Source organism: Molossus molossus, unplaced genomic scaffold (assembly GCF_014108415.1).
Source record: "Molossus molossus isolate mMolMol1 unplaced genomic scaffold, mMolMol1.p scaffold_m16_p_4, whole genome shotgun sequence".
NCBI lineage: Eukaryota > Metazoa > Chordata > Mammalia > Chiroptera > Molossidae > Molossus > Molossus molossus.
This window is the reverse complement of record NW_023425377.1, coordinates 80,357,627-80,384,439: the sequence shown is the minus strand read 5'-3', so window position 1 is coordinate 80,384,439 and position 26,813 is coordinate 80,357,627. Positions and strand designations below refer to the sequence as shown.

At 53.3% G+C, this 26,813-nt stretch overlaps 3 protein-coding genes across 3 annotated transcripts in view; 2 read left to right on the top strand and 1 right to left on the bottom strand.

The window, feature by feature from the left end:
* The window catches only part of DOT1L (DOT1 like histone lysine methyltransferase), a 63,140-nt gene extending 51,248 nt beyond the window's left edge, over window positions 1-11,892 (top strand). Inside the window, exons 22-28 of the mRNA XM_036281622.1 lie at window positions 443-589; window positions 1,769-1,898; window positions 3,682-4,262; window positions 4,507-4,712; window positions 7,226-7,290; window positions 7,731-8,666; window positions 11,721-11,892. Coding sequence (XP_036137515.1) covers window positions 443-589; window positions 1,769-1,898; window positions 3,682-4,262; window positions 4,507-4,712; window positions 7,226-7,290; window positions 7,731-8,666; window positions 11,721-11,728 — 2,073 coding nt within the window. The 3' untranslated portion in view covers window positions 11,729-11,892. The remainder of the gene's footprint in view (window positions 1-442; window positions 590-1,768; window positions 1,899-3,681; window positions 4,263-4,506; window positions 4,713-7,225; window positions 7,291-7,730; window positions 8,667-11,720) is intronic.
* A 2,196-nt stretch (window positions 11,893-14,088) lies between these two features.
* Window positions 14,089-17,359, bottom strand: PLEKHJ1 (pleckstrin homology domain containing J1). The gene is made up of 6 exons (XM_036281621.1): window positions 17,152-17,359; window positions 16,978-17,045; window positions 16,816-16,882; window positions 15,640-15,730; window positions 15,491-15,554; window positions 14,089-15,412 (listed from the first exon to the last, which is right to left on the bottom strand). Exons 1-6 carry the CDS (start codon window positions 17,243-17,245, stop codon window positions 15,347-15,349), a joined length of 450 nt encoding a protein of 149 aa, XP_036137514.1. The 5' UTR covers window positions 17,246-17,359; the 3' UTR covers window positions 14,089-15,346.
* A 464-nt stretch (window positions 17,360-17,823) lies between these two features.
* SF3A2 (splicing factor 3a subunit 2) lies at window positions 17,824-26,574 on the top strand. The gene is made up of 9 exons (XM_036241575.1): window positions 17,824-17,903; window positions 20,978-21,141; window positions 22,495-22,566; window positions 23,249-23,295; window positions 23,777-23,886; window positions 24,920-24,969; window positions 25,049-25,189; window positions 25,566-25,634; window positions 25,743-26,574. The coding sequence occupies exons 2-9, from the start codon at window positions 21,016-21,018 to the stop codon at window positions 26,457-26,459; spliced, it is 1,332 nt and encodes a 443-aa protein (XP_036097468.1). The 5' UTR covers window positions 17,824-17,903; window positions 20,978-21,015; the 3' UTR covers window positions 26,460-26,574.
* Window positions 26,575-26,813: the final 239 nt, after the last annotated feature.

Below are 26,813 nucleotides of genomic sequence, written 5' to 3'. Positions count from 1 at the left end.
TAGTGGGTCTATTAGGAGAGAGTGTCCAGGTGAGGGCTATGAAACCAGGAGAATGTGAGGCAGAGGGTGGAGGGCTAGTGCTTCGTCAGTCAGGTCCCTACCCTAAGCATCCTCAGGGACAAGACTTGGAAAGTGGCCAGATAGTAGAGCCCCCTTAGGGAGGCATTGCCTGTGGAAACAGGAAGGAGAAGGCAGCTCTGTCTCTGTTCAGGTGGCAAGTTTGAGAAACATTGGAAGGTCAAAGTGTGAGGACCTGGTGATTGGTGGCCATTGGGATGAAGGGTGGGGGCCTGGAAGGTCAGAAGAAGCGGTTGGAGTTGGAGGAGTAGGTGTTAGTGGGATGAAGGGACTGTCTGCTACAGAGGTCCCTTGTTTGTGGCTGGAGGGTCGGTGGCCATGGGTTCATTGGTCAGCAACTGCAGGCAGTCTGTTGTATCTCCAGGGTCTGAAGGAGCGTGCCTACGCCAGCAGTGGGGAGGCTATCACCAGCCTACCCGTCAGCATCCCGCTCAGCACTGTGCAGCCCAGCAAGCTTCCTGTTAGCATCCCTCTGGCCAGCGTGGTGTTGCCCAACCGTGCTGAGAAGGTGGTGAGTGGGCACGACGGGGTGGGGTGGGGGTGGGGGTGGGGGCAGTGCAGTGCTGTGCTGCTTCGAGAGTGTCAACACAGGCAGAGGGGACTTTCATCTAGTGTTTGCCCCACAAGACTTGGTTCCTTCTTGTTAAATTGCATGCTGTTAAAGTTCAAGAAAAATAGCGTTCAAAATCCAAGTTTAATTGCATTAACATCTTGACTTTTTTATCTCAGATCCTTTATTGTAAACAGTGCTACGTGCAGGTGGAGAGGAAATAGAACTGCCCAATGTGGTAGAAGCTTGAAGTCCATCCCCTTCTTTCAGTCTATACTTGTGTTCTTCTGCCTCACTCTTGTGGACTCTTGAGTACAAAACCTTATATAATGCAGACTTTTTTTTTTTTAGTTATAATCCACATAAAATTCACCATCTCAAGTGTGCATTTCAGTGACATTTAGTATGTTCACAGGGTTGTGCAATTATCACCTCTATATAGTTCCAGAATGTTTTATCACTCCAAAAGGAAGTCCCATACACATCTATAGTCCATTCAGCCCCCACCTCCACCCCATCTCTGACAACCACAAACCTACTTCCTGTCTCCCTGTTCTGGACATTTCACATAAATGGAATCACACACTGTGTGGCTTTTTGTGTCTGGCTTCTCTCACTGAACATCATGTGTTCAAGGCCCATCCATGTTGTAACAAATGTCAATGCTTCACTCCTTTCCTGGCTGAGTAATATTTCCATGTGTGGGTGAACATGTTTGTGTATGGTTTCATCTATCAATGGACATTATTTGTTTTCACTTTTTGGCTACTGTGAGCATGTGTGGACAGGTTTCGTGTGGATGATGTTTTCATCTTGTTTCATATAGGAGAGAAATTGCTGGGTCAGATTATAACTGCAGCTGCAGGCCTAACTGCTCTCCCTGTATCCTTCATCCCCACCCTGATTCCATTATTCAGAGCGATACTTTAGGATCCAAGTCAGACATCTGTCCCTTCCCTTCTGGTAGCTGCCCACTGTGCTCATACCCTGAGCAGGTCACTTTTCCTTCTTCAAGCTGCTGCTTACACACCTGCTGTTCTTCCTACTTCAGGCCATCAGCATGTCCTGTGGCCCTTGACTCCCTCCTTGACATTCACATACCGGGCCCAGCTCAGCTGACAGTGTGCATTCTCTCCACAGAGAAGCACCCCCAGCCCTGTGCCTCAGACCCGAGAGTCCTCGTCCACACTTGAAAAGCAGATGGGTGCTAATGCCCATGGTGCTGGGAGCAACGCTGCTGGGAGCAAAAGCCTCACTTTGGCGCCCACAGGTGAGGGTGCTCCTTCTGTTCCTGATCTGTTTCCAGAGGTCAGCTTTCACCTGTGCCCCCTGCCACCTCCCTAGGGGCTGTGCTGGGGACATGAGGTGTGAACACAGTGTCCATAATGAGGCCCCAGAGATGCTGGGCTCGGAGCCTAACTCCTCCTAGCCATGGAGTCTGTGCTGAGTCAGGACTGTTGTCCCCCTTAGCAGTAGCAGTAGCAGCAGCAGCAGCAGCAGCAGCAGCACAGCAAGCCCTAAGCCCTGGGGGTCGGGCTCTAGGTTGGGCCCTCAGTGCATTACCTGAACCTCAAGCTGGCATCCTGATGTGGGCATGCTTGGTCTCTCTGTATTAGAGCCTGGGTAGCATGGTGGCATTGTCCTTGTCAAACCACTATGGGGTCCCGGGCTGCCCAGTTTCTAGCTGGATTCTGGTCTCCTTCAGAGAGCTTTGATTTTTGACATACCTGTGTATTAACACAGGGCTGGGGGGGTGGGTTGTGGCTCTGTAGCCAAGAGGGTCTCTGTCACAGCTGTTCAACTCGAGTGTTATAGTCCATGGACAGGTGGTGGGCATGTGCCAGTAAAACTGCTATAGCAACAGTTGGCAGCCAAACTGCCAGACTTATGGACCCCGCTGCAGTTTGCTGACCTGTGTGAACACATGACCTGTTTGGAAATTATATTTCCAGACCTAAAGAATAAAATGCGGCCCTGGCTGGGTAGCTCAGTTGGTTAGATTGTTCTCTCCATACACCAAGGTTGTGGGTTTGATCCCTGGTCAGGGCACATACAGGAATCAGTATATTGCCCTGGCCAATTTGACCCAGCGGTTAGAGCGTCAGCCTACCAACCAATGAGTCATGGGTTCGATTCTGGTCAAGGGCACATACCTCGGTTGCAGTTCGTCCCCAGCCTTGGTCGGGGTCATGCGGGAGGCAACCAGTCGATGTGCCTCTCTCACAGCAATGTCTCTCTCTCTCCCTCCCTCCCTCCCTCCCTCCCTCCCTCCCTCTCTATCTGAAGATAAATAGAAAAATATCCTTGGGTAAGGATTAAAAAAAAGGGGGGAGGAATAGTATATCTCACTCCCTTCCTCATTCTCTAAAATCAATTTTTAAGAAATTAAATTAAAAAAAGAAAGAATATGCCTGGTTGGTGTGGCTCAGTAGATTGAGCGTCACCCCATGAACTGAGAGGTCCTGGTTCAGTTCCCAGTCAGGGCACATACCAGGGTTTCCGGCTTGATCCCCAGTAGGGGGTGTGCAGGAGGCAGCCAATTGATGTTTCTCTCTCTCTCTAAAAAAAAATCAATAAAAACACATTTAAAAGACTGAAGTGCAGAGGCCACTACTGAGACCAGTCCTTCCTCAAGTTCTTTGATCCCACTACTCCAGTGCGAGGGTTACTTTGCAGCTGGCAGCATGATGTGCTCTGGTCAAGGGACAAATTCTGTCTCCGTTGGATGTCACAAGGGTTTTTGAGCCCCTATGAGAGGTCCCAAGAGAGGGCCCAGGGTGGGGAGTTGTACACAGGCTCTAGGGCCTCAAGTGATGCCACATCCAAACGTGGGAAGAAGCTCACCACTCCTGAGCACTCTCACCTGTGTCTGCGCCTGTGGCAGCGCCTGTGCCAGCTCAAGGGTGCCTGCCTGGTCTTTTAGTGCCATCTATGGTCAACCATTACATGGAAGGTGCTTCTAGGGGGCTGAGTGTCCTTACCAGCTTTACCTGGGGCAGTGCTGTCCTCTCCTGGGATGGGCTTCCCTGAGAAACTGTGTCTCTTCCCAGCAGGCTTCTCCTACGCTGGCTCAGTGGCCATCAGCGGGGCCCTGGCAGGCAGCCCAGCCCCACTTGCTCCTGGAGTTGAGCCCCCTGCCTTCGATGAGTCCTCCAGCTCGGGGAGCCACTTCACCACCGTGGGTTCCCGAAGCTCTACCCCGCAACACCCTCAACTGCTGGGGCAGCCCTGGAACTCTGGTCCTGCCTCACCCGCTCACCAGCTCTGTGTCAGCCCCCGGCTCAGCACTGCCCAGGGCCCACTCCCTGATGCCAGCAAAGGGGACCTTCCCTCTGAGGCTGGCTTCTCCGATCCAGAGAGCGAGGCCAAGAGAAGGATCATCTTCACCATCTCAGCTGGTGCTGGCAGTGCCAAGCAGTCACCTTCCAACAAGCACAGCCCTCTGCCCGGGGGTGTCCGCGGAGACAGCAGTCAGAGCCACGGGCAAGACAGCCGAAAGCGGGGCAGGAGGAAGCGGGCATCTGCAGGGACCCCTAGCCTAAGCTCTGGCGTGTCACCCAAGCGCCGGGCCTTGCCATCTGTCGCCGGCCTCTTCACTCAGTCTTCAGGGTCTCCGCTCAACCTGAACTCCATGGTGAGGCCATGGGGCAGGGGGTGATAGGGCCACCCAGTGCAGTTAAGCAGGCATCTGGATTCTGGGTTTCTTGTTCCCAAGGCTGACCAAGATGGGCTGTAAGGGGGCAGCTGGCAGGCTTTGCAATTCCCCAGCATTCCACACTTCGAGGTAGCTTAGGCAGGAGGGATTGGAGCAAAGCCATTGGGGTTGGTGCTGTGGAGCCCACTGACAGAGTTGTGCTGTGTCTGTGCTGATCCCTCAGGTCAACAACATTAACCAGCCTTTGGAAATCACAGCCATCTCGTCCCCTGAGAGCTCCCTGAAGAGCTCCCCTGTACCTTACCAGGACAATGACCAGCCACCCATACTCAAGAAAGAGAAGCCTCTGAGCCAGACCAATGGGGCCCACTACTCCCCGCTGACCTCAGATGAGGAGCCAGGTTCTGAGGACGAGCAAGGCAGCGCCAGGTGAGATGCAGGGCTGGGAAGGTGGGCACTCCATCCTTGGGAGAGGCATCCACCAGTAAGGTTCTGAAGGACAGGCCCTTGTGGTCATACGTGACCTCCTGGAGACAGGCAGCTTCTTCCTGCCATTAGTTGGGGGGTGCAAAGGGCCTTGAAAATCACTCCCCATATACTCCTCTTCCCTCTGCCCCTGGCACCTGCCGTCTGCTTTCTGTCTCTAGGAATCTGACTTTACTAGGAATCTCATATGTCGCTGAGTGTAATGTCCTCAAGGTTCATTCATGTTGTAGCAGGTGTCAGACGGTCTTTTATTATTATTTTTTTTTATCCTCACCCGAGGACATTTTTCCATTTTTTGTTCAGACAGAGCAGGAGGAAGAGAGAGAGAGAAACATCAATGTGAAAGGGACACATTGAGTGGCTGCCACCCGCATGACCCAACCAGGGCCGGGGACAAACTGCAACCGTGGTACGTGCCCTTAGCGGGAACCGAACCCGGGCCTCTCTGGACCGCAGGCCGACGCTCCAACCACTGAGTCAAACCGGCCAGGGCCTGTCTTTCATTTTTAGGCTGAATAATAATTCCAGTGTGGATGGACCATGTTTTGTCTGTCTATTTACCTGTCTATGGGCACTGGGGTTGCTTCCAATTTTTAGCTGTTGTGAATGGTGCTGCTGTGAACTGTCATATACATGTTTTTTGTTTGGCTCAATTTATCTCCTATGCTGGGTCACATGGTCATTCTGTGTTTAATTTTGTTTTTTTCTTCAGATAGAGTGGGGGGGGGGAGAAAGAGAGAAACATAATGTGAGAGAGACACATCGACTGGTTGGTTGCCTCCCGCATGACTCCGACCAGGACCAGGGACCAAACCGCAACTGAGGTATGCGCCCTCGATTGAATCGAACCCACAACTCTTTGGACTGTGGGCCTACACTCTCAACTGCTGAGCCAAACTGGCCAGGGCAATGTTTAATTTTTTGAGGAACCACCATCTTGTTTTCTTTCCATAGTGGCTGCTCCACTGTACGTTTCCACCAGCTGTGCACTTGGGTTACAATTCCCCCTCATCCTCACCAGCACTTGTCTGATTTTGTTCTTAATATAAATTCCATTCTTATGGTTGTGAAGTAGTAATGATGATCACTGATTTTCGTCTCCCTGACAACTAGTGATGTTGAGCATCTTCTCCCATGCTGATTGGCTGTCTGTGTGAGTCTATCCAGGGTCCTTGACTCTCCCTTTAATTGGGTGTCCTTTGTTGTTATTGAGTTATGAGAGTTTTGTTCTAGACACATGATTCCTTATCAGATACATGGTGTAACAGTGTGTCCTCTCTCTGCCTGGGTTGTCTTTCAACTTTTCTTGCTGGTGTTTTTTGAAGTATGAAAGAGTTAAATTTTGACAAAGTCCTATTTATCTGTTTTTTTTTTGTTGCCTGTTCTTTTGGTGTCTCACCAAAGTTATTTTATTTTGTTCCTCTTCCATATACATATGTAATATCCTCAAAAGTTGCACTTGGGCCCGGCTGGTATGGCTCAGTGGTTGAGTATCAACCCATGCACCAAGAGGTCGCTGGTTCGATTTCCAGCCAGGGCGTGTGCCGAGGTTATGGGCCAAATCCCGTGTGTGGCATGCAGGAGGCAGCCACTCGATATTCGTGTTTCCATCTCTTTCTCTCTCCCTTTATCTCTCTCTCAAATCAATAAAGAAAAAAAAAAGCTTTAAAAAAAGTTGCACTGGGGTCCTCTTCTTTTGTCTCAGGCACATCCAACTTACCAGTTTCCAGATTCATTCGGAAGTTCTATCTCTGGAGGTCATAGTGTCCTTGGGGACAGATCATAATTCTCAGACACAGAATGCACACCATTTATAATTTGGTGCTGCTATGAATTCCAACTTGCTACAATGTACTATGTCCTATGTGTCACATGCACAACATATTATAGTTGACATGCTACATCATAGCAAACACCGGGATTTTTTTTTTTTATCCTCACCCAAGGACATTTTTTCTTTTTCTTTTTTGTTCAGATACAGTGGGAGGGAGAGAGGAAGAGAGAGAGAGAAACATCGATGTGAAAGGTACACATCGAGTGGCTGCCACCCACACGACCCAACCAAGGTTGGGGACAAACTGTAACCAAGATGTGTGCCCTTAGCGGGAACCAAACCCGGGTCTCTCTGGACTGCAGGCCGACGCTCTAACCACGGAGCCAAACCGGCCAGGACCAAACACCGGGATTTTAAACAGAGCTTAAGAGATGGTTCTGTCTGAGACATGTATGTCTCTCTGTATATGGGTAAATGGAGTCCCTGTTCCTCTATAGCATATGAGCCCTCAGTTAATTGGCCACAGCATGAGCGTGACAGCCATGGGTCCTTCTTGAAGGAGATTTGAGGGTGGACAGGCTGTTTGTTTACTGCTGCCCAACTTTTCTGGGCAATTCAGTGTATACACACAGCTCTTAGTGTGCACAGGGATTTCATACAGTCTTTTTTTTTTTCTTGATAGAATTGAGAGAAAAATTGCAACTATCTCCTTAGAAAGCAAATCTCCTCCAAAAACCTTGGAAAACGGTGAGTAACAGTGCTCCATTGCATGAGTCCCCAGTACTAGGTGGCATGCCCTATCTTTTTTACACAGGCATTCCTGAGCACAGTGGTGCTGGGAAGGTCATTTCCACCACAGGCCAGGCTCGCTGCTGCCAGGTGCCATGTCCTCACTTGCCTGGGCAGCAGACCTATTTCCTTCCTGGTGAAATGGGCCACAGTCTGATTTGTTTTGACTTGCCCACTCACCTGCCCTACCCCAGGAGCCCTTCTTTCGTCTTTACCTTCTCCTGTAGTTCCACCCCAACCACACACAGGGCAACCTTTTCTGGGTGGAAGGGCATCCATCATTCTGAGCTAAGGTGGTCTGAGCCCATGCAGCTCCCTCTCACATCCCCTCGGAAACCTTGTACCCCACTTGGCCCCTTGGAGGCACCCAGGCCTTAGCCCCTGCCTCTCCTCATCAGGTGGTAGCCTGGTAGGAAGGAAGCCGATGCCCTCCAGCGAGCCCATCAACAGCAGCAAGTGGAAGTCCACCTTCTCGCCCATTGCCGACCTCAGCCTGGCCAAGGCTGCTGACAGCCCACTACAGGCCAGCTCCACTCTGAGCCAGAACTCCCTGTTCACTTTCCGGCCCGCCCTAGAGGAGCTCGGCTCAGTTGATGCCAAGCTGGCTACTCACCCCAGGAAGAGCTTTCCGGGTGCACTGTCGGGGGCCGGCGGGGTGAGCCCCATCAGCAACCCTCCCAATGGCTTTGCCTTCAGCGGGAGCCTGGCTGCCGACCTCAGTTTACACAGTTTCAGTGATGGTGCTTCTCTCTCTCACAAGGCCCCTGAAGTGGCCAGCCTGGGTGCCCCCCTGAGCTTTTCTGCCCCAAGGGGTAAGGAGGGCAGCGTGGAACCCAGCCCCTTTGTGAACAAGAGGCAGCTGGATGGACTGGGTGGCCTGAAGGGCGAGGGAGTCAAGGGCAGGGAAGCAGAGGTTAGCCTGCCCGTGTGCACGCCCTCAGACAAGGCCTCGTCGCATGGCAAGGGGGGCAAGGGCCGGGACCGCGAGCCTGACTTCAAAAACGGCCACAATCTCTTCATTTCTGCTGCTGCTGTGCCTCCTGGGGGCCTCCTCAGCGGTCCAGGCCTCACCACAGCAGCATCCTCGGCAAGCGGCACAGCCCCTTCCTCCCAGACACACCGGCCCTTCCTGGGTACTTTCGCACCTGGCCCACAGTTCACCTTGGGCCCCATGTCCCTGCAGGCCAACTTAGGCCCGTCTGTGCTGCAATCCTTGTTCAACTCTGTGCCAGCTGCCGCTGGCCTAGTGCATGTCTCATCCGCCGCAACCAGACTGACCAACTCACACGCCATGGGCAGCTTTTCCTCCGGTGTGGCAGGTGGCGCAGTTGGAGGTAGGCAGAAGTGCGTCTCTCCTGTCTGACTCTCAGGTCCCAAGGGATCTGCTCTGGGGTCTGAGATGCCAAGACGTCACAGAAGCCTCCTGGACCACTGGGTTTAATTACAACTACTTTACAGGTTTCCTTCCAGAGCCCCTAAGGGGTGAGAGACTGCCCGCGTGTCCCTTTGTGTCCACTTTGCACCCGCCATCTCATTTCTTTTCATGAAACGCAGATATGACTTACATGGGCAGAGCACTCACACGTGAGTTGGCCTGTCAGGCTTTCCAGTTGTGACAGTGTCTCTTGTACCTTCAGGAGAGCTGGCGCCGTGATGAGCTTTCCTGCCTCCCTGTGGAGGTCACCATCAGACATGACACAGCCCATGGGCTCTGGGCGACCTTGGGGACTGGCACTGCAAGAGTGTGGCCACAGTGCCTACTGCACTGAGGCTCAGTGTAGGGTGTAGTGGAGCCATGGGTCTATGCCCTTTGTGGTCCCAGTCCTCCAAAGATGGCTCCTTGCTGGGCACAGGTGAGCGAGATGCTCACAGCTGGGAGCCCAGGAGGGCTTGCTGTGGGGGGTGTGGCCTGGGGCCAGCCTGCAGGTAAGTCACCTGGCCACCTGCACTCCTGCTGCTTTGTCCCTGCACCTGCGTGCACTCAGAGCTGCGGCTGCTGTCTGCTTCCCCTTTTTTTTGCGTGTGTCTCTTCGCTTGCCTGGAGAATGCCCGCCTGTTGAAGCTGAGTTTTTCTCTCCTGTTTGCAGGTGTCTTTAACCACACGGTGCCTTCCGCCTCCACTCATCCGCTTGGAGCCAGTTTCAGCAGCGGGGCTGCTTGTCGCAGCACCACGCTGAGCTTAACCCCGATGCAGGCGGTGGCTGGTACCCCCGCCTCTTCCTTTCAGGCCCTGTCCTCTGTGGAGACGAGGCAGCCCCCACCCCAGCCTCCTCTGCCCCTGGGTCGGCCCCCTGCGGGGCCGCCAGCACTTCATGCGCCCCCCCCTCCTAACGCTGCCTTGCCTCCTGCTCCCGCACTACTCCCTGCTAACTCTGAGCCCGTGCTCCTGCAGAATCTTGCGCCCCTCCCGGCTAACCAAACTTTCTTACCTGCCGCCTCTGCTGCCTCTCTGCCTTCTGCTAACGCCTCTCTGTCCATCAAGCTCGCCTCCCTCCCACACAAGGTCTCCCGTCCCTCCTTCATGGTACACCACCAGCCCCTGCCTGGGCTGGCCCTGGCCCAGGCCTCACCCATGATCCCGCAGGCCAGCTCCACAGGGCCGTCCGCCGTGTGGGTTTCCCTTGGCATGCCGCCTCCTTATGCCGCGCGCCTTGCGGGGGTTAAGCCGCGATAAAGACCTTGGTTAGCTAGCCGTTCTGTTCTGTAAGGTAAGGCTAGAGCCCAACCAGATGGCCCGTACAAGAAACTCACCTGTCCTTCCTTCCACAGAGTGGATGGGCCCACAGGGCTCTGCAAAGGGGCCTGGGACCATCGGTTCTGAGAGGTGCCAAGGAAAAATAAGCATAGGGCAGGAAGGGAGACTGGGGGAGCCATGCATATTGGCCTCTGGAGGCACTACAGAGCTCGAGAGGGTATTGGCCAGTCCTTGGGGCCCACCGTACTTTCCTACCAGGACCCATAGTGCTCCAGCCCAAGGAGACAGCAGATTAAGGAGGCTCTGCAGACTGAGCAGGAAGGGTACTGCATTAAGTCCTGCACAGAGGGGGACCAATAGGAGATGGATGAGGCCAGGGGCCTGGCCTGTGCAACCCAGCTCCATCTTGCTGCCATTCTCTGGCTGTATGTCTACAGTGGCCAGGGACCCAGGCAGCCCCAGTGTGGGACTGTGGGGGCAGCTCTGAATCTCAGCGTTAGCTATTTGCCCACTCTTGGCTTCTCTCAGCCTGTTTCATTTGATGTATCTCATGGTTATAGGGAAACTTTATGCACTTGAGGCCCCTGGTACTTATCAGGCCTTCATAAAGACAGTGGTTGTGCATTGAGTTACTTAGCTAGCCTGCAGGCCCTAACCCACATGCACCAGAAGCCAATGGATAATGGGGTGAGCATGGCGCAACCACAGGAAGGGCTCTCTGGGCAAGTGGTCGGTGCTCCTCCAGCCTCCAAGGAATTGGGCCCATGCATTTTGGATGTCAGTGTGGAGTCAGAAGAGAACAGTGTAGGAAGGGCCTGACTTTAGAAATGGGGTGAGGAAAGTGGCTGTGAGGCCTTCAGGAGTGCTGTCTGCTCCTTTGCTGGCTGTGAGGGTGTTAGACAGCTGGGCCCCTGGATTAGCTGACCCGACCACTGCCGGTGGGGCAAAGGGCCTTCCTGGACAAGTCCACAGCCTATGGGGTGAGTACTCCAGGAACAAGCTGGGTGCTAACTGGGTACTGGGGGCCAGATGTGAATCTGCCTGCTGTCCTTGGTCATCTGTATGTGTTTAAGTGGAAACAGACATGAGGCTTTAGGTGTCTAGTGGCTCAGGTTTGGGGATGAACTGTGCCTCAGTCATGGTGGAAAAGTCTGGAAGGTAGAGTGGCTCCATCTCACAGTGGCCTCATGCTGTCAAAGAAGGCACTGTGGCTAGGACTGGCTTGAAGAGGTCACAGGTGTATAAGTGGAAGCTTCTGTGTCAGGCTCCCTGTCTTGACCCACAGTGGACATCTGCCTTCTATCATATCCCGGGCCCATCACAGGTGGCCTCCCTAGGCTGGACAGTGATGATCTCACTTCTGGGGCATGCAGGCCTGTCAGTGGGGCTGCCCGCAGGCGCGCCTCCCCTCCCCACCTCCCACCCATGAGCTGGCATGTGGTGACCAGGGAGGGTCTTGGTTCCAAGGCTCCCAGGGAGGTGGGGAGGCCGGGACCCAGTGCCCCATGAACGGCCTTGGGATGGTGACCTCCCACTTCTGATTGGGCCAGGGTCGTGGCAGGGTGGTGTTTACAACTAAGTTTCTTTCATCTGTCTGTCTATAGGCTTTGGTTCCCAGCCTGGGGATGTGTGGGCTTCTCCAAATGAGATGCTAATGCTATGCTGCCTTTTCCTCTTGCGCCGGTCTCTACAGGTAACTAGGATTCTACCTCAACCTCGAGACCTGTGCAAGGACAGGTGGGCTGCAGGGCTGGCGGATGACCAGATGGCTGGATGGACCGAGGACAAGGCTCTGCTCTGAGTCCATGCTGTGCAGACCTGCGGGAGATGCTGGGCCTGGCTCCAGCTTATACTGTCGATAGTTTTAGATAAAGTATTTATCGTTTTTTAAAAAATATAAACAATTTTGACTTATTCCACTGAAGTCATAAAGGCAACCTATTAAGAAATGTAAATACTATATAAGAGAGGATTTATATAAAGACATCGACCCGACGGACTGGCCCGCCAGTGGAGACGCCAACAGCCGGGCCCGGTGCTATCTCGTCGCCAGGCCTTGCCATCTCCATATTCTCTTGGTGCTGACTCGAGGTTGACCAACGCCAAAACCAGTCCTTGATGCGCCTGCCCTGTCATCCCCATGCTCTCCCATACCAAAGGCATGCCTATCTCCTGGTCAAGGGTGGTTCGCTTGGTTTCTAATGCCCCTCAGAAAAGGCCCTCTTCCCTCACCCCATCACTGTGAATGCTCCAGCCAGATTGTCAACCCTGGTCCCTGGGATGGCACCTTTGGCATAGGAAGGGCCAGTGGGCGGCCTCTGGATGTCGCATGGAGGAGGGCTACTGTGAGTGGTGCTCATGGGGCAGGTCTGGTACTTGACTCCAACGTGGGGCTGCTGGGGAGCAAGTGCTTTACTTTGTATGTCTGTACTGTCTTGGGCTCACGCAGTCCAGTGAGGCACTGGCCGGGCATGGGGCAGGTTAGCCATGGGTGCCTGGTGTGTCTGTATAGAAGAGTCACGCTGACAAGTGACAGTATTTTATAGAGATGTGATGAAAATTTATAAATTTCATAGACTTGACTTCATTTATTTTTAGATTGTATAAAGCACAGTAAACATAAAAAAAAAGTGAGGGGAAAAACCTTTTTATTTATTCAAAGTGCACACAAGTGGCGTTAGCCCAGGGCCAGAGTGCCCCATGTTCCCCTGGTCCATGGCCCTTCAGTCGCACAGCTGGGGTGACACTTGACCCCATGCTGGAGCAGCCTCTTTGGTGCTTGGGAATGAATGCACTGTGGGTGAGCTATGAGGGCAAAGGCCAGCTTCACAGGAAGGCAGGAGAGCTGTTCTGATGCTTCCAGAGGTTGACAATAGGGTTCTTGGATTCCTCTAGCACAGCAGTCTCTTAACAGTCCTGGGTCTCTCAGTTGAGCAGTGTGTGCGCATTATCCCTGAGAGGGCGTGTCCAGAAGCCCTCAGCCCTCTTGAAGGGCGATCAGCCACAGGTCCTGGCTGGAGATGGGGGCTCCAGGCCTGGGTGGGTTCAATTAGAGCTTTGGCTGTTCTGGTGCTTGTCCCCACAAGGTAGTATCTCCAAGAAACATGGGAACTCAAAAAAGCCTCAAGTTCCTGCCTTCCTCAGCCGGGCCCATCCCTCCAGATGTGGTTGCCAGGGGCCCTCTGCTGACCTTCCTTGGGGGCAGGCACTTTTCTTGTGGAACACAAGCCCAAAAGCATGCAGAACAGGTCTGGCTATTGACTCCCTCATTTCCTTGGGTGTGTCCTGGTGGAGCCCTGCTCCTACTTGACGGAAGGAGGGGGTGGGTAATGCCTAACCCAGAGCAATAGTTGAGACTGAAGATGGTGCTTAGACAGGTTCTTTTAACTGATTGTCATAATTATAACTGCTACCCTGGCTCCCTTATCTCCAGGTCTGTGCTCTTGGCACAAGAAGGTGCTGTGCCTACTCTGCATCCCACAATCCAGTTCTCCAGCACAGGGCAGCATCCCCTCCTTGTGCTGGGAGCACGGGGCTCCCTAAAAGAGTTGCAGGGCTAACAGTAGCCAAGTTGAGCATGTAGCAAGTCTCTGGTCTGGAATCAAGCAACCCTGTAAACCGTATTACTTTGTGATGACTGCCACCATGCAGGACTTCCTACTGACATGTCATATTTGCGTTCCCCACACAACCATGTCTGCCTGCCAGCCCTCCTGACCACGAGATTGATTGGCCACTGTTGGTAGTGAAGGCAGCAGCGGGGGTAGGTGGTGGTGGGGGTGTCATGAACAAAACCCTCCCACCCCCCACCCTCCTGTGGAGAACAGGTTCTAGTCTCTCTGGGGCAGAGACCACCGGTGCTGCTCTGACTGGGCAACTTCAGGGAAGCCCAGGGGTGTGAGGGTGCTTTGCTCAGGAAAACTTAACCGAAGACCCTCCCGGTCAGGAGCCAGCCTTCCCTTCCGGCTATGACTTGTGATTTATTTAAGACCCACTTGCCCCTTTATTTATCCACACCATCCGCAGGAAACTGTTCTTCCCCCCACCCATCCCCTGCCCCATTCCCATGGTCCATCCACAGTGGCTTGTGTCTTGTGTCTCAGACCAGCCTGCTTTGTTCTGGTAGACCATGTTTCAGTTGGGGGCACTGGAATGGCCCATCCCTTTGGGTTGCCGGCTTGACCCTCTTTCCCTAAGGGAACCCCACTGCACTCTAATTTCCATCTCTAGACTGTAATAAAATGTTTGTTTTCACTTGAACTTGGTCTGCTGGCATTTCTCCTTGGTTAGTACATGGTGAGACCTTAGAGAACGTTGAGGGCCCCATGTGGGGAGGATAATCACCCCCAGCAGAGGCCCTCATGTGCCCCTGAAAGCAGCTGCTGTGACTGTGGCAGACAGTGTCCACTTCAGGGAGGCCTAGACCCTCTAGGGCTTATATCTGACTAGGTCAGGCCTCTCTGCTCCTCCCCCACCCCTGCCAAGGACAGCACTTTTGATGAACTAAAACCAAACCTTTCCCAAGGTCCTGCCTGCACTCAAGGAGTCAGCCTGTAACTGGAGGTAAGGTCACAAGCCATCTGAGGATCCCATCACCCTACCTCACTCATTCTCCCTCAGGGCCCTTGAGCTAGGCTCCCAGCCTCCCTGCCTTTCTAGGCTCTGGGTTTTGGGTCTTCTTTCAATTTGGGTGCCCTAGCCCCTTCCTCCCAGGTACTTCAACCTTGCTTCTGGAAAGAACCTGTACCCTAGGATCCCCAATTCCCTCGGGAACCAGCTCTACCAGCCTGTGTAGGACACATATCCCTCTGCATTCACTGCACCACTGTCCTGTATGGAAAAGAGGTACCTTTATTTGAACAGAACAAGCACACCAGCCCAAGGGCAAATGCTTTCAGCTCTGCCCAGAGGTGTTGGCCAGACTCTGGCCCTCAGCAGAATTCACAGCATTCCAGAAGGTATGGCCCCCAAGCCCTTCACAGCATTACTGGCATCATACATTCAGCTTGCACAGGGCAAAAGAGCTGCACCAGCCGCAGGTGTCTGCCAGGCCCTAGATGGGGCCAGGCACAACTCCTGGGAGTGGACACATCCCCTAGCAGCAGCATGTGGCACCAAGAGGATCTGGATTAGTCTGATGAGTCCCAAGGCATAGCCTCTGCCCACCCTCACCAGCCTTAGGCTACTGAAGTCTTTAAGCCAAAACACCTCACTCCAAAAATCCAGGCTTGGCTAGGAAATCTAGAGCCCAATGAGGGTGAGGAGGGCTCCTTTGTGCCCCAGTGAGTCAAGCCAAGGAGCCCAAGTCCAATCCCAGATTCATGCCTTCAAACCACTCAGCTGGAACCGGGCCTCCTCTGATATGCCGAACTGTTCCAGTGGGTCCTGTGTGGTGGACAAGTGGCATGAGCCCAAGCCCTGGAGCCCATCCCCCATCCCGCCCTTCCCAGACCCCATGCACACCTTGCCGGTCATCTTCTGGATCTCGTTCCGATAGAAGATGAGGCTCCTGCGCATGAACTCGTAGCTGGGGAAGGAAATGGCCTGTGCTCACAAGGCCCGGCTCTGCCCCTACCCCAGGCCCCCAGACCAGCCTACACCCCACAGCCCACCTGGCTCGGCGAAGAGCTCCCATCCACTCCTGACACTGCTCCTCGCTGCAGCACTCAAAGTAATACTTCCTCTCTGGGTCCTCAATGAAGCCTGCAGAGGAAACAGCCCCATCTGTCCTTGTTCACTGCCACCATCACCTATGCTGGCCAAAGGCTTCTTGTTGCCACTGTCCACAACTGTCCCATCCTCCAGACCCAGCTTGGGCTCATCGCTTCCCACAGGCTGTGGATTGAATTGTATCCTCCAAAAGGGTATGTTCAAAATCTAGCTCCTGGAACCTGGGAATAGGGCCTATTTGGGTACCAGGGCATTGCAAGTATAATTAGTTAAGGTGAGGTCACAGTGGAGTGGGGTGGATTCTTAATAAGATTGATATTAAAAGGAGAAATCTGGCCCTGGCCAGTTTGGCTCAGCGGTTGGAGCATTGGCCTGCAGTCCAGAGAGACCTGGGTTCAATTCCCGCTAAGGGCATGTACCTCGGTTGCAGTTTGTCCCCGGCCCTGGTTGGGTTGTGCGGGTGGCAGCCACTCGATGTGTCCTGTTCACGTCAATGTTTCTTTCTCTCTCTCCCTCTCCCTCCCTCCCACTCTATTTGAACAAAAAATGGAAAAATGTCCTTGGGTGAGGATTAAAAAAAAAAAAGGAGAAATCTGGACACAGACATGGAAAAGGAAAAGGCCACAGGACTACGGAGGCAAATATCAGGGTGCTGCTTCTACAAGCTGAGGAACACCAAAGATTGCAAATGGCTTCCAGGAATTGGGAGAGCATGGAACAGATTCTCCCTCAAAAGGAACCAGTACTGCAAACACTCCAACCTCGAACTTCTACCTCCAGCACTGGGAGAAATGTGTTTTTGCTGTTGAAGCCCCAGTCTGTGGTACCACATTAAGGCCACTACAGAAAACGAAAAGCTCCGCCTTTCCCTGCAAACTTGATCCTTTCAAGATGACCCAGAAAAATCCCCCAGGGTCCCCAGCACAAAGCCGGCGACTGAGAACCAGTGCATCCCAAGAGAGCGGGGCTCGCCAACAGGAGTGAAAATCCTGGTGGACTTGACGGTGGCACAGGGGAGGAGCCCTGCCCGGGACGGCGGACTTCGTTTCTGGGGAGGAGCAGAGCGGAGCTGGGGTCCCCACCTGCCTGGTCCCCACCCCCCACCCCCCCGAACTCACTGATGGAGAAGCCGCTGGGCTCTTCCTGGTTGACTCTGCAGTGCTCCAGCAGTAGAGCTCCGACGGGCTGGGGACAGACGAGCCGGATGGGCGGGCCATCCGGGGACCCTAGCCACCCCCACCTCCGACCTTAGCCCGGGGCCCGCCTTCCCGCCGCCCTACCTCGGCCTCGTCGGTCCGGAAGTAGAAAAGGAAATTGACTACCAGCTTCACCAGCCGCCGTTTCACCACTGTGGATACAGTGCGGGCTCTCACGGGCTCCGGGACCGCCCATCCCGCCCCGACCCGCAACCCCTGCCCGCCTGTTCTCTGGCCCATAGCCCCTGTCCCACTCACCGCTGCTCTTCTTTGGGCCCCGCATACCCAGCTCGGCCGCCAGCTCGGCCGGCTGCCGGGACAGCGCCTGCAGCTCCTTCTCGTTGTAGCGCATGGCGCCACACGAACCAGAACGCGGAGTAGGGACCGCGATCTCCCGGCCGCCGTCCCCCCTCGCGCCAAAAAAGTTCTGCGGTGCGGTCCCGGAAGCGTTCCCGAAGCTATTGCGCCTGCGCCTCCCCGACCGCTCAACCTGTCAATCACCGGCGAGGGGCACTTGCGTCCTGGGGGCCAGATACAGGATGGAACCCTCGTCGGGCGGATGGGATAGCGGCCTAGATGGACGGTCATTACATGTAACCATGCAATAAGTTGGCCCCGGGTTGGAAAGAAAGCACCCTCTACTGAAATGGACAGGAAAAGGAGGAGAAGGGCGAATCGCAGCCCTCCTCCCAGGACAACTGGCCTACAGCGAGTTAGATTGATCGAAAGGTGTTTTTTGTTGTTTTGGGTTTTTTTTTTTGTTTTTTTTTTGAGAGCCTAATGGGCATGCGCACTTCGGCTTTCGTCCCACATTCTCAGTCCCACCCCCTGCCCTCGCGCCTCCAGAGTCTCTCTCCCGCGCTCTTGGGCAGGCCAAACATGCGCACAAGGGAGGTCCCGCCCCGTTTGCCTCCGGAAGTGCTTCTTTAGCCCACCGCGCTTGTGCGCAGGACGAAGTCGTAGTGGCGGCGGTGGCTGAAAAAGCGACGTGATCGCGTCTTCGGGTGCAGGTGAGGAGCGAGGCAAGAGCAGCAACCACGGAACAAATGTGTGCGAGGGGCGCCTGTGGTGCTGTCTGAGGGCGGGCTGATGCGTCGTCCACTCGTGAATGTCAGGCCTTTGTGTTCCCGGCGCCCTACAGCTCGATCGCAACTCTCCAAAGACCCGCTGAGATCCTGTCGGTGTGGCGGCTCACGTGGCGCCGGCCGTGTAACGGAGGACCTCTCCGCGCACTAATTTGCGTCTGTTAGTTGCCTGGCTCTGTGGTCCTAGAGTCACAGGGCTCCACTGAGCCTCATTTTCTGTAACTGGAATGGGAGTAATGGCGGTCACATGTTCCAGGCCAACTAAATAATAAGTAAGGTCCTAGGAACAGAGTGTTCAGCACCGCGCCGAAGGTCACCAGAGCCTTTTAGCTGGCCCTATTTCACCAGCGAAGCCCCGAGGTTAAATGACTTCCCCACTGGTCAGACTACGACGTTCTTCTCTATACCCCTTGGCAACGCAGAACGAGGGAGAGAAGCTTCCGATAATAATCTGTTTATCAGGTTTAACGAGATAATAGCCTGTTCATAAAAAGTTGTCTTTCATCCTTTATCCTCCTTGGCCACAGAGTCCATCTCTGCTCAATGCTTAAAGCTGTTCTTTACCTACCTCTGTAAATAACAATTCTTTCTGGATGTGTCGCTTTTAGACGCGGCCTTCTGACATCCTACTGTGATTGACGATGTCTTATTTCTGCCTCCCACCCACCTTCACCCTTCCTACCTGGATGTGTTTATGTCATGAGCATTAGTCAGATCATTAGTTCTGTTTTTTTTTATTATTATTTCTTTCTTTTTTTTATTTTAGAGAGAGAAATATTGATTTATCGTTCCACTTATTTATGTATTTATTGGTTGGTTCTTGTATGTGCTCTGATTGGAGAGCGAATCGACAACCATGGTTTCGCCCATGGTGCTCTAACCAACTGAGCCACCCCGCCAGGGCCAGTTAGTTCTGTTTTCAGAGACTGAGAATATTGTTTACTGTTAAGGCAAGTAACATTCATCTGTGCTGCTTTTCTGTACTGTTCATTTTTTTCCCCCAAAGCTAATTAATTTCTTCATTTTTTCTGTTAGCTTGATTTCCTTTTCATTTTTTAATTGTTATTGATTGATTTGAGAGAGACACTTCAGTTTGTTGTTTCGCTTATTTATACATTCATTGATTGCTTTTTGTATTGGCCCTGACTGGGGATTGAACCTGAAACCTTGGTGTATTGGGACGATTCTCTAACCAACTGAGCTACCTGGCCAGGACCCTGATTTTCTTTGCCAGCTGTTAATTTTTTCCTCAAAGTTCCAGTATTTCACACAGCAATAGGTTGTATTTTTCCACAGGTTTAAAAGAATTGATCCTTTTTTTTCTCTTTTTCCCAGACACTGGCATTCTTCTTCTCCACTTTGTTCTGGTTGTTCACCTTACAGCAAAACAGTTATCCTAGAACTTGATGTTAGTTAGCACTCTCCTGGGTTGGCTTCTGTTTTCAATCTGTTTTCTTCTCTTCCTTCTATAAGCTCATCTCCTGATAGTTTTTGAAGAAATAAATTGATCAAGTGCTTGATTTTGAGTTCTTGGTTATTTGAAAATGGCATTATTTACCTTCAGAGTTTGGGTGTAAAATTAAAAGTCTGGGTTGAAGATCCATATTGAGACCTGTGAAAGCATTTCTTGGGTTCAGTGCTGTTCTGAAAAGTCTGGTCCCATTTTGCTTTCTGACCTATTATTTCTTTGTCTAGTAGAAACAGAGTTTTCCTTAATGGTATATAGTTTCATGAGCCATTTATTGAGGGTCTTTTTATTTAAATGGGAAGAATTAGGTCTTTTTAGTGCTGGGGCATATTCTTTTACTTCTTTGATAATGTCTGTTTCTTTGATAATATTGTCTGTGTTTCTTTCCTCACTCTGAAATTCCATCTAGGTTCTTGTTCTGCTCCTCCCTTTTCAATTTTTTTTTTCTTTTATGAGAGATTTCTTTGACTTTTACCTTTAAGTGCTTGTATTCAACAGTTTGGATCATCCAGTCTCTACTCTCCAAGGGTTCATTCACCAGACTGACCTTTGGCATCCTGTTCAAGTTTCATGGTACAGTAACTTCTCTGATAATTGAGGATTTTATTATCTATTGAGGTTTCCATCAGGTGTCTTTCTCGTTGGGTGCATTGTGATTCTTTGTGTCTGTTATATGAAGTCATAAGCTCTATGTGTGAGAACCATGCTTCCTACCTGTTGGGTCTCACTGCTCAGTGAGCCTGGCAAGGAGCTGGTGTTTTCTTTGGGGCATGGGGGACCACCCTCTTAACTGTCAGTGTCTGAGAATACTTTCCTTGAGTTCATTTCCCAGAAAAGTCTCCTGAAGTGCTTCTGGGCTGGGGGCCTCCAGGCTTGGCTGGCTGCCTTCTGGACACGGTGTGGGAGGGGCAGTCTGCCTGCTGGTCAGTAGGCAGGTTTTGATGGACTCCCTCTTTTCAACCTGGCCCTCACAACTGAGAGGCCCCTCATTCCAGTTTTTCTGCATATACAACTGATTCCAGTGGGGGCTAAGGGAACCACATATAGAACTCAGAGTGTGAGTTCTCGTTTCATTCAGGGTGGGGGTGCCACCAGGAGAGGGACGACATGTGTGTTGTGGGCTCTGAGTAACCAATAGTTTGATTCCCAATAGGTACTGGCTTTTAACTCTAATCTGGTGAGTGGTTAAATGTTTGCTTGTGCTTAGATTTCCCTGAGACAATAAAGTTCAGCAGAAACCTTTCTCAGCACCAGCCTGCCACTAGTGTTTTAGAAGCTTATTCTGGCCATTTAGGAAGGCGCTGGGCTTGTTCCAGTCCCACAGAAACTGAAAACTGGTCCCGTGGGGGATTTTAGACATGGTGTGAGGATGAGGGTTTGGGGGTGGCAAGAGTGAGGGGTGAGAAACAGGTGGGGGCGTGGTCTCTTCCTGCTCCTTCTGCTAGGCTTGAGTCCCTCAGGCCTGGGGAGGCCCCAGTGACAGCCAGCCCTGTTTGACAAGCCTACTGCCTCTCCTCTTTGGCCCCCTCAGGTATCTCCCCAGACCAGTAAAGCCCCAAGGCCCTCACCATGGACTTCCAGCATCGTCCCGGGGGCAAGACTGGGAGCGGGGGCGTGGCCTCCTCTTCTGAGAGCAACCGTGACCGGAGGGAGCGTCTGCGACAGCTGGCCCTGGAGACCATAGACATCAACAAGGTGAGGTAGGGGCTCCACAGCCTCTCTTTCACCATGGAGCCACATTTAAGGTTCTTGCACCTGTGCCCTTGAGCAGTTGCCTGAATCTGTGGGCCTTGGGCTCCTCATCTGTGAAAAAAGGAACTTGACCTAGAGTAGCAGGTCTCTGCTGCTCACCCAAGACTGTCTGCTGTTAGTGACCCCACATTTGAAGGTTTTTTGTTTTTTTTTTACTGTGCAAGGCATTTTGGTTTTGTTTATTAACCAGTGGCGTGGAGACTCCAATGGGGAGGGCCATGATGGCAGCAGATGTATTGATATAATTCCAGCCATAGGTAGTGAAGAGCAATGTTTTAGTTTAGCCACATAGAGCTGTTGATAGACCAGTTCTCCCCCTGCACACTACTGACATTGGGCAGTGTCAGTCTATGGGGGGCCATCCTGGACACTGGGGGGCACCAAGCAGCATCCCTCCCCCACCACTCAGTGCCAGGAGCACCCCCATTCGTGATGATCACAGATGTCTCCAGATATGTTGCCCAATATCCCCTGTGGCAAAGTGGCCTAGATGAGAGCCTGGTGGTTAGTGCATGGTTCACCATAGACTAAAACTCCCTGAGGTGTGTGGGGCCCTTGCGTGTGCCAGGCACCCTCAAAGGCCTCACTGGTGAGGTTGGTTCTATTACTGTCCCCATTTTCCAGATGAAAAAAACAGTTGTGGTGGCCAGTGGGGCGGGTCAACGATGACACAACCCCAGGGCAGTGGAGTTTGGATTTGAACCCCAATGGTCTGCTCCATATCTGCACTCAACAGCACTGTCATGCTGCCCCAGTTTATGGAAATTGATCTGTCTGGTGCACAGAACTTATAGAGGCACCTTATAGTGTCTCTGTGGCCTTTTCTCTCAACCCGCTTGTTTGTCCTCCTCTGCCTTTGTCTGCCTTGTGCTGCAATACTTGGAAGGCTGGTGGAGTTTGTGGCCAAATCCCTGTCCCAGCCCAGGAGATGGATGACCAGCAGTGCTCTTTGCACTCTGCCTCCTTCCAGACCCAAAACTGCCACCAAAGTGGGGCCATGGACTCCCCGGACACCCATTCTGCTCAGAGTGGAGTCAAGGACCAGCAATGTCCACCCCACACCGCAGGCACTTGTTGCAGATGCAGAGTCAGCCCCCAGCCCTGCCAAGTAGACTCAGGTGGTCCTGTAGAGCTGGCCCTAGGCTTCTAGTCTTCATCCAGAACAACTGCCCCAGGGGACAATAGCCATCCCTCCTTTGCCAGCCAGGGTAGAGCCCTGCTCTCAGGCACTGCTTGCAGTAGGCAGGGCTCATGGCGCCATCTCTCTTGATCTAATGGTCTGTGCCTCCCTCCCAGGACCCTTATTTCATGAAGAACCACCTGGGCTCATATGAATGCAAACTGTGCCTGACACTCCACAACAATGAGGTGAGTTTCAGCACCAACTCCCCACATGTCCCCTCCCCTGTCCCTGTGGACAAGCTTTCTGTCAGGACGTGCTGCTCCCACCTATCTTCCAGGCTTTTGTCTTATTAACCTGTTTTTCATAACTCAGCCAAGGATGAAGAAGCTCCGATTGGGGCCCGCCAATGATGCCTGGCCACTCATTCACTGAGCGCAGCTTCAAATATGTCTTTCTAGGAGAGACACTGGTCACTCCAGATGAAGACCAAGGCCTCTCTGTCCCCAGCCTTTGTCCTGCACTCCCGGCCCCCAGAGGCCACCTGTGCTGTGGATTTGCTGCTTGTCTATTTTCTGTTAATACTCATTGGTGTCATTGCTACACCAATGTGCATCTGTGATCACGGTGCACATCTTAGCACATTCGACATTGGATTTTGAGGTTCATTGGTGTGGCTCCAGTTCGTTTCCTTTAACGACTGTGAGGTTGTCTATATGATAATCTGATGATTTCTCATGTTGTACTCCCCATACAGCAACGAATAGGTCCTGTTTGCTCTTTCCCTGTATTGTTGAACAGTCTTGTATGTCAGGGTCTCTCATTTCTGCACTGTGAACATTGGGGCCCTGCTCCCAGCAGGCAGAACAGAGAGCAGGCCTGGTGACGGGGCATCCAGGCCTCATCCTTGCTCACTCTGTCCCACTCTAGGGGAGCTACCTCGCACACACCCAGGGGAAAAAGCACCAGACCAACTTGTGAGTATGTCACCCCTACTCCCAGCTTGAAGCTTTGGGCCCCGGGGTTAGGAGCTAGCATTTCTATGACATCTCTGTGAGCCACTCCAGACGATGGTGCAGAGGTGGTCTGGGGCCAGCTTGTCCTATGATCAGGACATTGAGCCCTGCCCATCATGGGTGGCTGGGTGGGTGGATACAGCAACCCGGTTGTGAGGGGAGGAACAAGATGTGCTCCTAGTAAGGAGAGAGGTGTGGGGTTCTTGGGAGGCTCCCTGGTAAGGGACAGTGGGAAATGTGACAAGAAGAGAAAGGTTCTCGTCCCATCCATTTCCATTCAAACCTTGGGACCCCCATCCAACTCCAGCCCTTCCAACCCCCTCACATAGCAGAGGCTCTCCAAGGTCGATGCAGGGCAGAATGGCTCCTAGCACCTGGGCTTGTGGCCTTGGAGGCCTGTGTGTATTAAGGGGCTGCAATGCTGTGTCCGTCCCGCCTGCAGGGCCCGGCGAGCAGCCAAGGAGGCCAAGGAGGCCCCCGCCCAGCCAGCGCCAGAGAAGGTCAAGGTGGAAGTAAAGAAGTTTGTGAAGATTGGCCGCCCGGGCTATAAAGGTACGTCTGTCTGGGGGTAGGCTGGCCCACACCTGGTTCAGGAAGCAGTGAGCCTTTTGGCCAGGACCCTGGTCCTGTCCCTGAGCCATACATACACTGCTGTTCACTGGCCTTCATTTGCCCACACCTCTCACTGCTTTCAGAGACCACCTACCCCACCTGGGCCCCACCTTCTCAATATGAATGTTCTCAAACATGACTGTGTAGGTGCTAAATCCCCTGTGTACTTGTCAGGATGTTGTGGGACCCTGTAATTCTTTGCACTTCTAATGAAGATGAGTGATGTTTGGGAGGGGTATCGAGCCTAGTCTGTCCATTTTCTAGAGCTTGGACCTAGGTCCTGGCTCCTAACCTGAAGAGAAAGTGGAGTGGGAGGGTAATGATCTGTGTTAGTGGCAGCTTACTCAGCAGGACCATTAGCACGGAAGAGGGTTGTAGTTCAAAAAGCTGGTTATATGCCTCAGTGGGAACATAGGGGACTGTGTTCTAACAAAATGTGAGAGTGTCCTGTGTGTAACTGGCACTGTAGGCAGGATACAGCATGCAAAGGCCCTGAAACAGGCCTACTTATGAACCAGGGCTATGATGGCAAGATCCATGTGGGGCTACTAAAGGCCTTTGGGCTGTGATAGGCCGTCAGTCTCTGTAATGAGTGTAGTGAGGAGAAGCTGGAAGGCTTATGGGGGAGTGTGACATGCCTAGGAGCTGTGCAGAGATCAGTCTGAGAGCTACAGGACTCTAATGCAAAGGGCACCCTCTCCTGGAAGCAGGGTAGTGCAGGCCTCACTTGCCCCACACACCTGGTACCTCCTGCCCTCAGTTCCTGCTCAGTGCTGTCCCAGGCCTCAGGGGTCATAGTAACTCAGGGTCATTCTCCTGCCACCACCTGTGTGGTCTTGGGCACATGGCATCTACAACACAGAGCTCCCAGGCCAGGTTGGTGCCGTACAGCCAGGTGACCTCCCCTGGTATCCCACCCTCCGGGATCCTGAGCTATAGGAGGGTGACAAGCTGAGACCTTTGTGTGTTGCAGTGACCAAGCAGAGGGACACAGAAATGGGCCAGCAGAGCCTCCTCTTCCAGGTGAGACGAGGCCCAGGGCCCAGTCATGAGGGCAGGGGCTCCTGGAAAGCAGTGCTGCCACTTGGCTGTGTCCCCACAGATCGACTATCCTGAGATTGCTGATGGTATCATGCCACGCCACCGCTTCATGTCTGCCTACGAGCAGAGAATCGAGCCCCCAGACCGGCGCTGGCAGTATCTGCTTATGGCTGCTGAGCCCTATGAGACCATTGCCTTCAAGGTAGCTTGTGCTGCCCACTCTGGGGGGCCTTGCTTCTGGGATGGAAAGGGCATCCTGAGGTGGTTCCTCCACCAAGAGTGAAGCCCCTGTGTGTCCATCAATGACATGCCTCTGTGTCGGGCTGGTTCAGGGATTCCTTGACTATCCTTTGCCCTGATACTGGTGAGCACAGTATCATAAACATAATTTCCCTGGGGTGATGGGGTCACTAAGCATCAAAACTAGAACATAAGCTGTTTCTGGTACCCCCAAACAAGCCCTATTCCCTCACGAAGGCCTCCAATGGCTGGGCCTGCTCTAACACTGAGAGGCATTCCCTGCCTAAACCTGGGCCCTGGGGTCCCTAAGGCCCATTTTCACCCCCTCCCCCTCACAGGTGCCAAGCAGAGAAATCGACAAGGCTGAGGGCAAGTTTTGGACTCACTGGAACCGGGAAACCAAGCAGGTAAGTCCAGGCAATTAAAAAACCTTATGGTGGCTGTCCTGGTCATCCTGTCTCCCCACCCAAGGCCCCAGGGGGCTCCACTCAACTTTTTTTTTTTTTTTTTTCCAGTTCTTCCTTCAGTTCCACTTTAAGATGGAAAAGCCACCTGCCCCACCAAGCCTCCCCACTGGGCCTCCTGGGGTGAAGCGGCCACCACCCCCACTAATGAATGGTTTACCCCCACGGCCACCACTGCCTGAGTCTTTGCCTCCACCTCCACCAGGAGGCCTGCCTCTGCCCCCCATGCCACCCAGTGGGCCTACACCTACAGGACCCCCGGGCCCTCCCCAGCTGCCCCCCCCAGCTCCCGGGGTCCACCCTCCAGCACCAGTGGTCCACCCACCAACATCTGGGGTCCATCCTCCAGCTCCCGGGGTCCATCCCCCAGCACCAGTGGTCCACCCACCAACATCTGGAGTCCATCCCCCTGCTCCTGGGGTTCACCCTCCAGCCCCAGGAGTCCACCCTCCAGCCCCAGGAGTCCACCCTCCCCCATCTGCTGGTGTCCACCCCCAGGCCCCAGGGGTGCACCCACAAGCTGCTTCTGTCCACCCCCAGGCTCCAGGGGTCCACCCCTCAGCCCCTGGGATTCACCCCCAGCCTCCTGGGGTCCATCCCCCTCCTCCAGGGGTTCATCCTCCAGCTCCTGGGGTTCACCCCCAGCCTCCTGGGGTCCATCCCCCCAATCCTGGGGTCCACCCCCCAGCTCCCCTGCCCCCCATGCTGAGACCCCCACTGCCCTCCGACGGCCCTGGAAACATTCCACCCCCTCCCCCAGCCAACTGAAAAGCTTCCCCCTCTCACTGCAAGTCTACTTTCCTCTCTTCCTGTCTTTTCTCCATAATCAAAATTTAGTGTTTTTGTACAGGGCTATGCCGTGTCCCCGATCTCATTAAACAGTTTTCTCAGGTGCCTAGGTGTACTACTGTGTCAGTGGGTGGGCAAGACACTGGAGAGACTCCTCCACCCTGTATGGGAGTGGTTCAGGGTCTTCGAGATACTGTGGCCCACCAGGACATTGGTTGGCGGCCCAGCGTGTCAGCTGTGTTCTGGAGACTGCAGGGTGGAGGAAAAACATTGCCTGCCAGCCAGCAGTGGTTCTGGGGTCCGTCCTGTGGGAGAAGAGCAAAGGAGAGGATG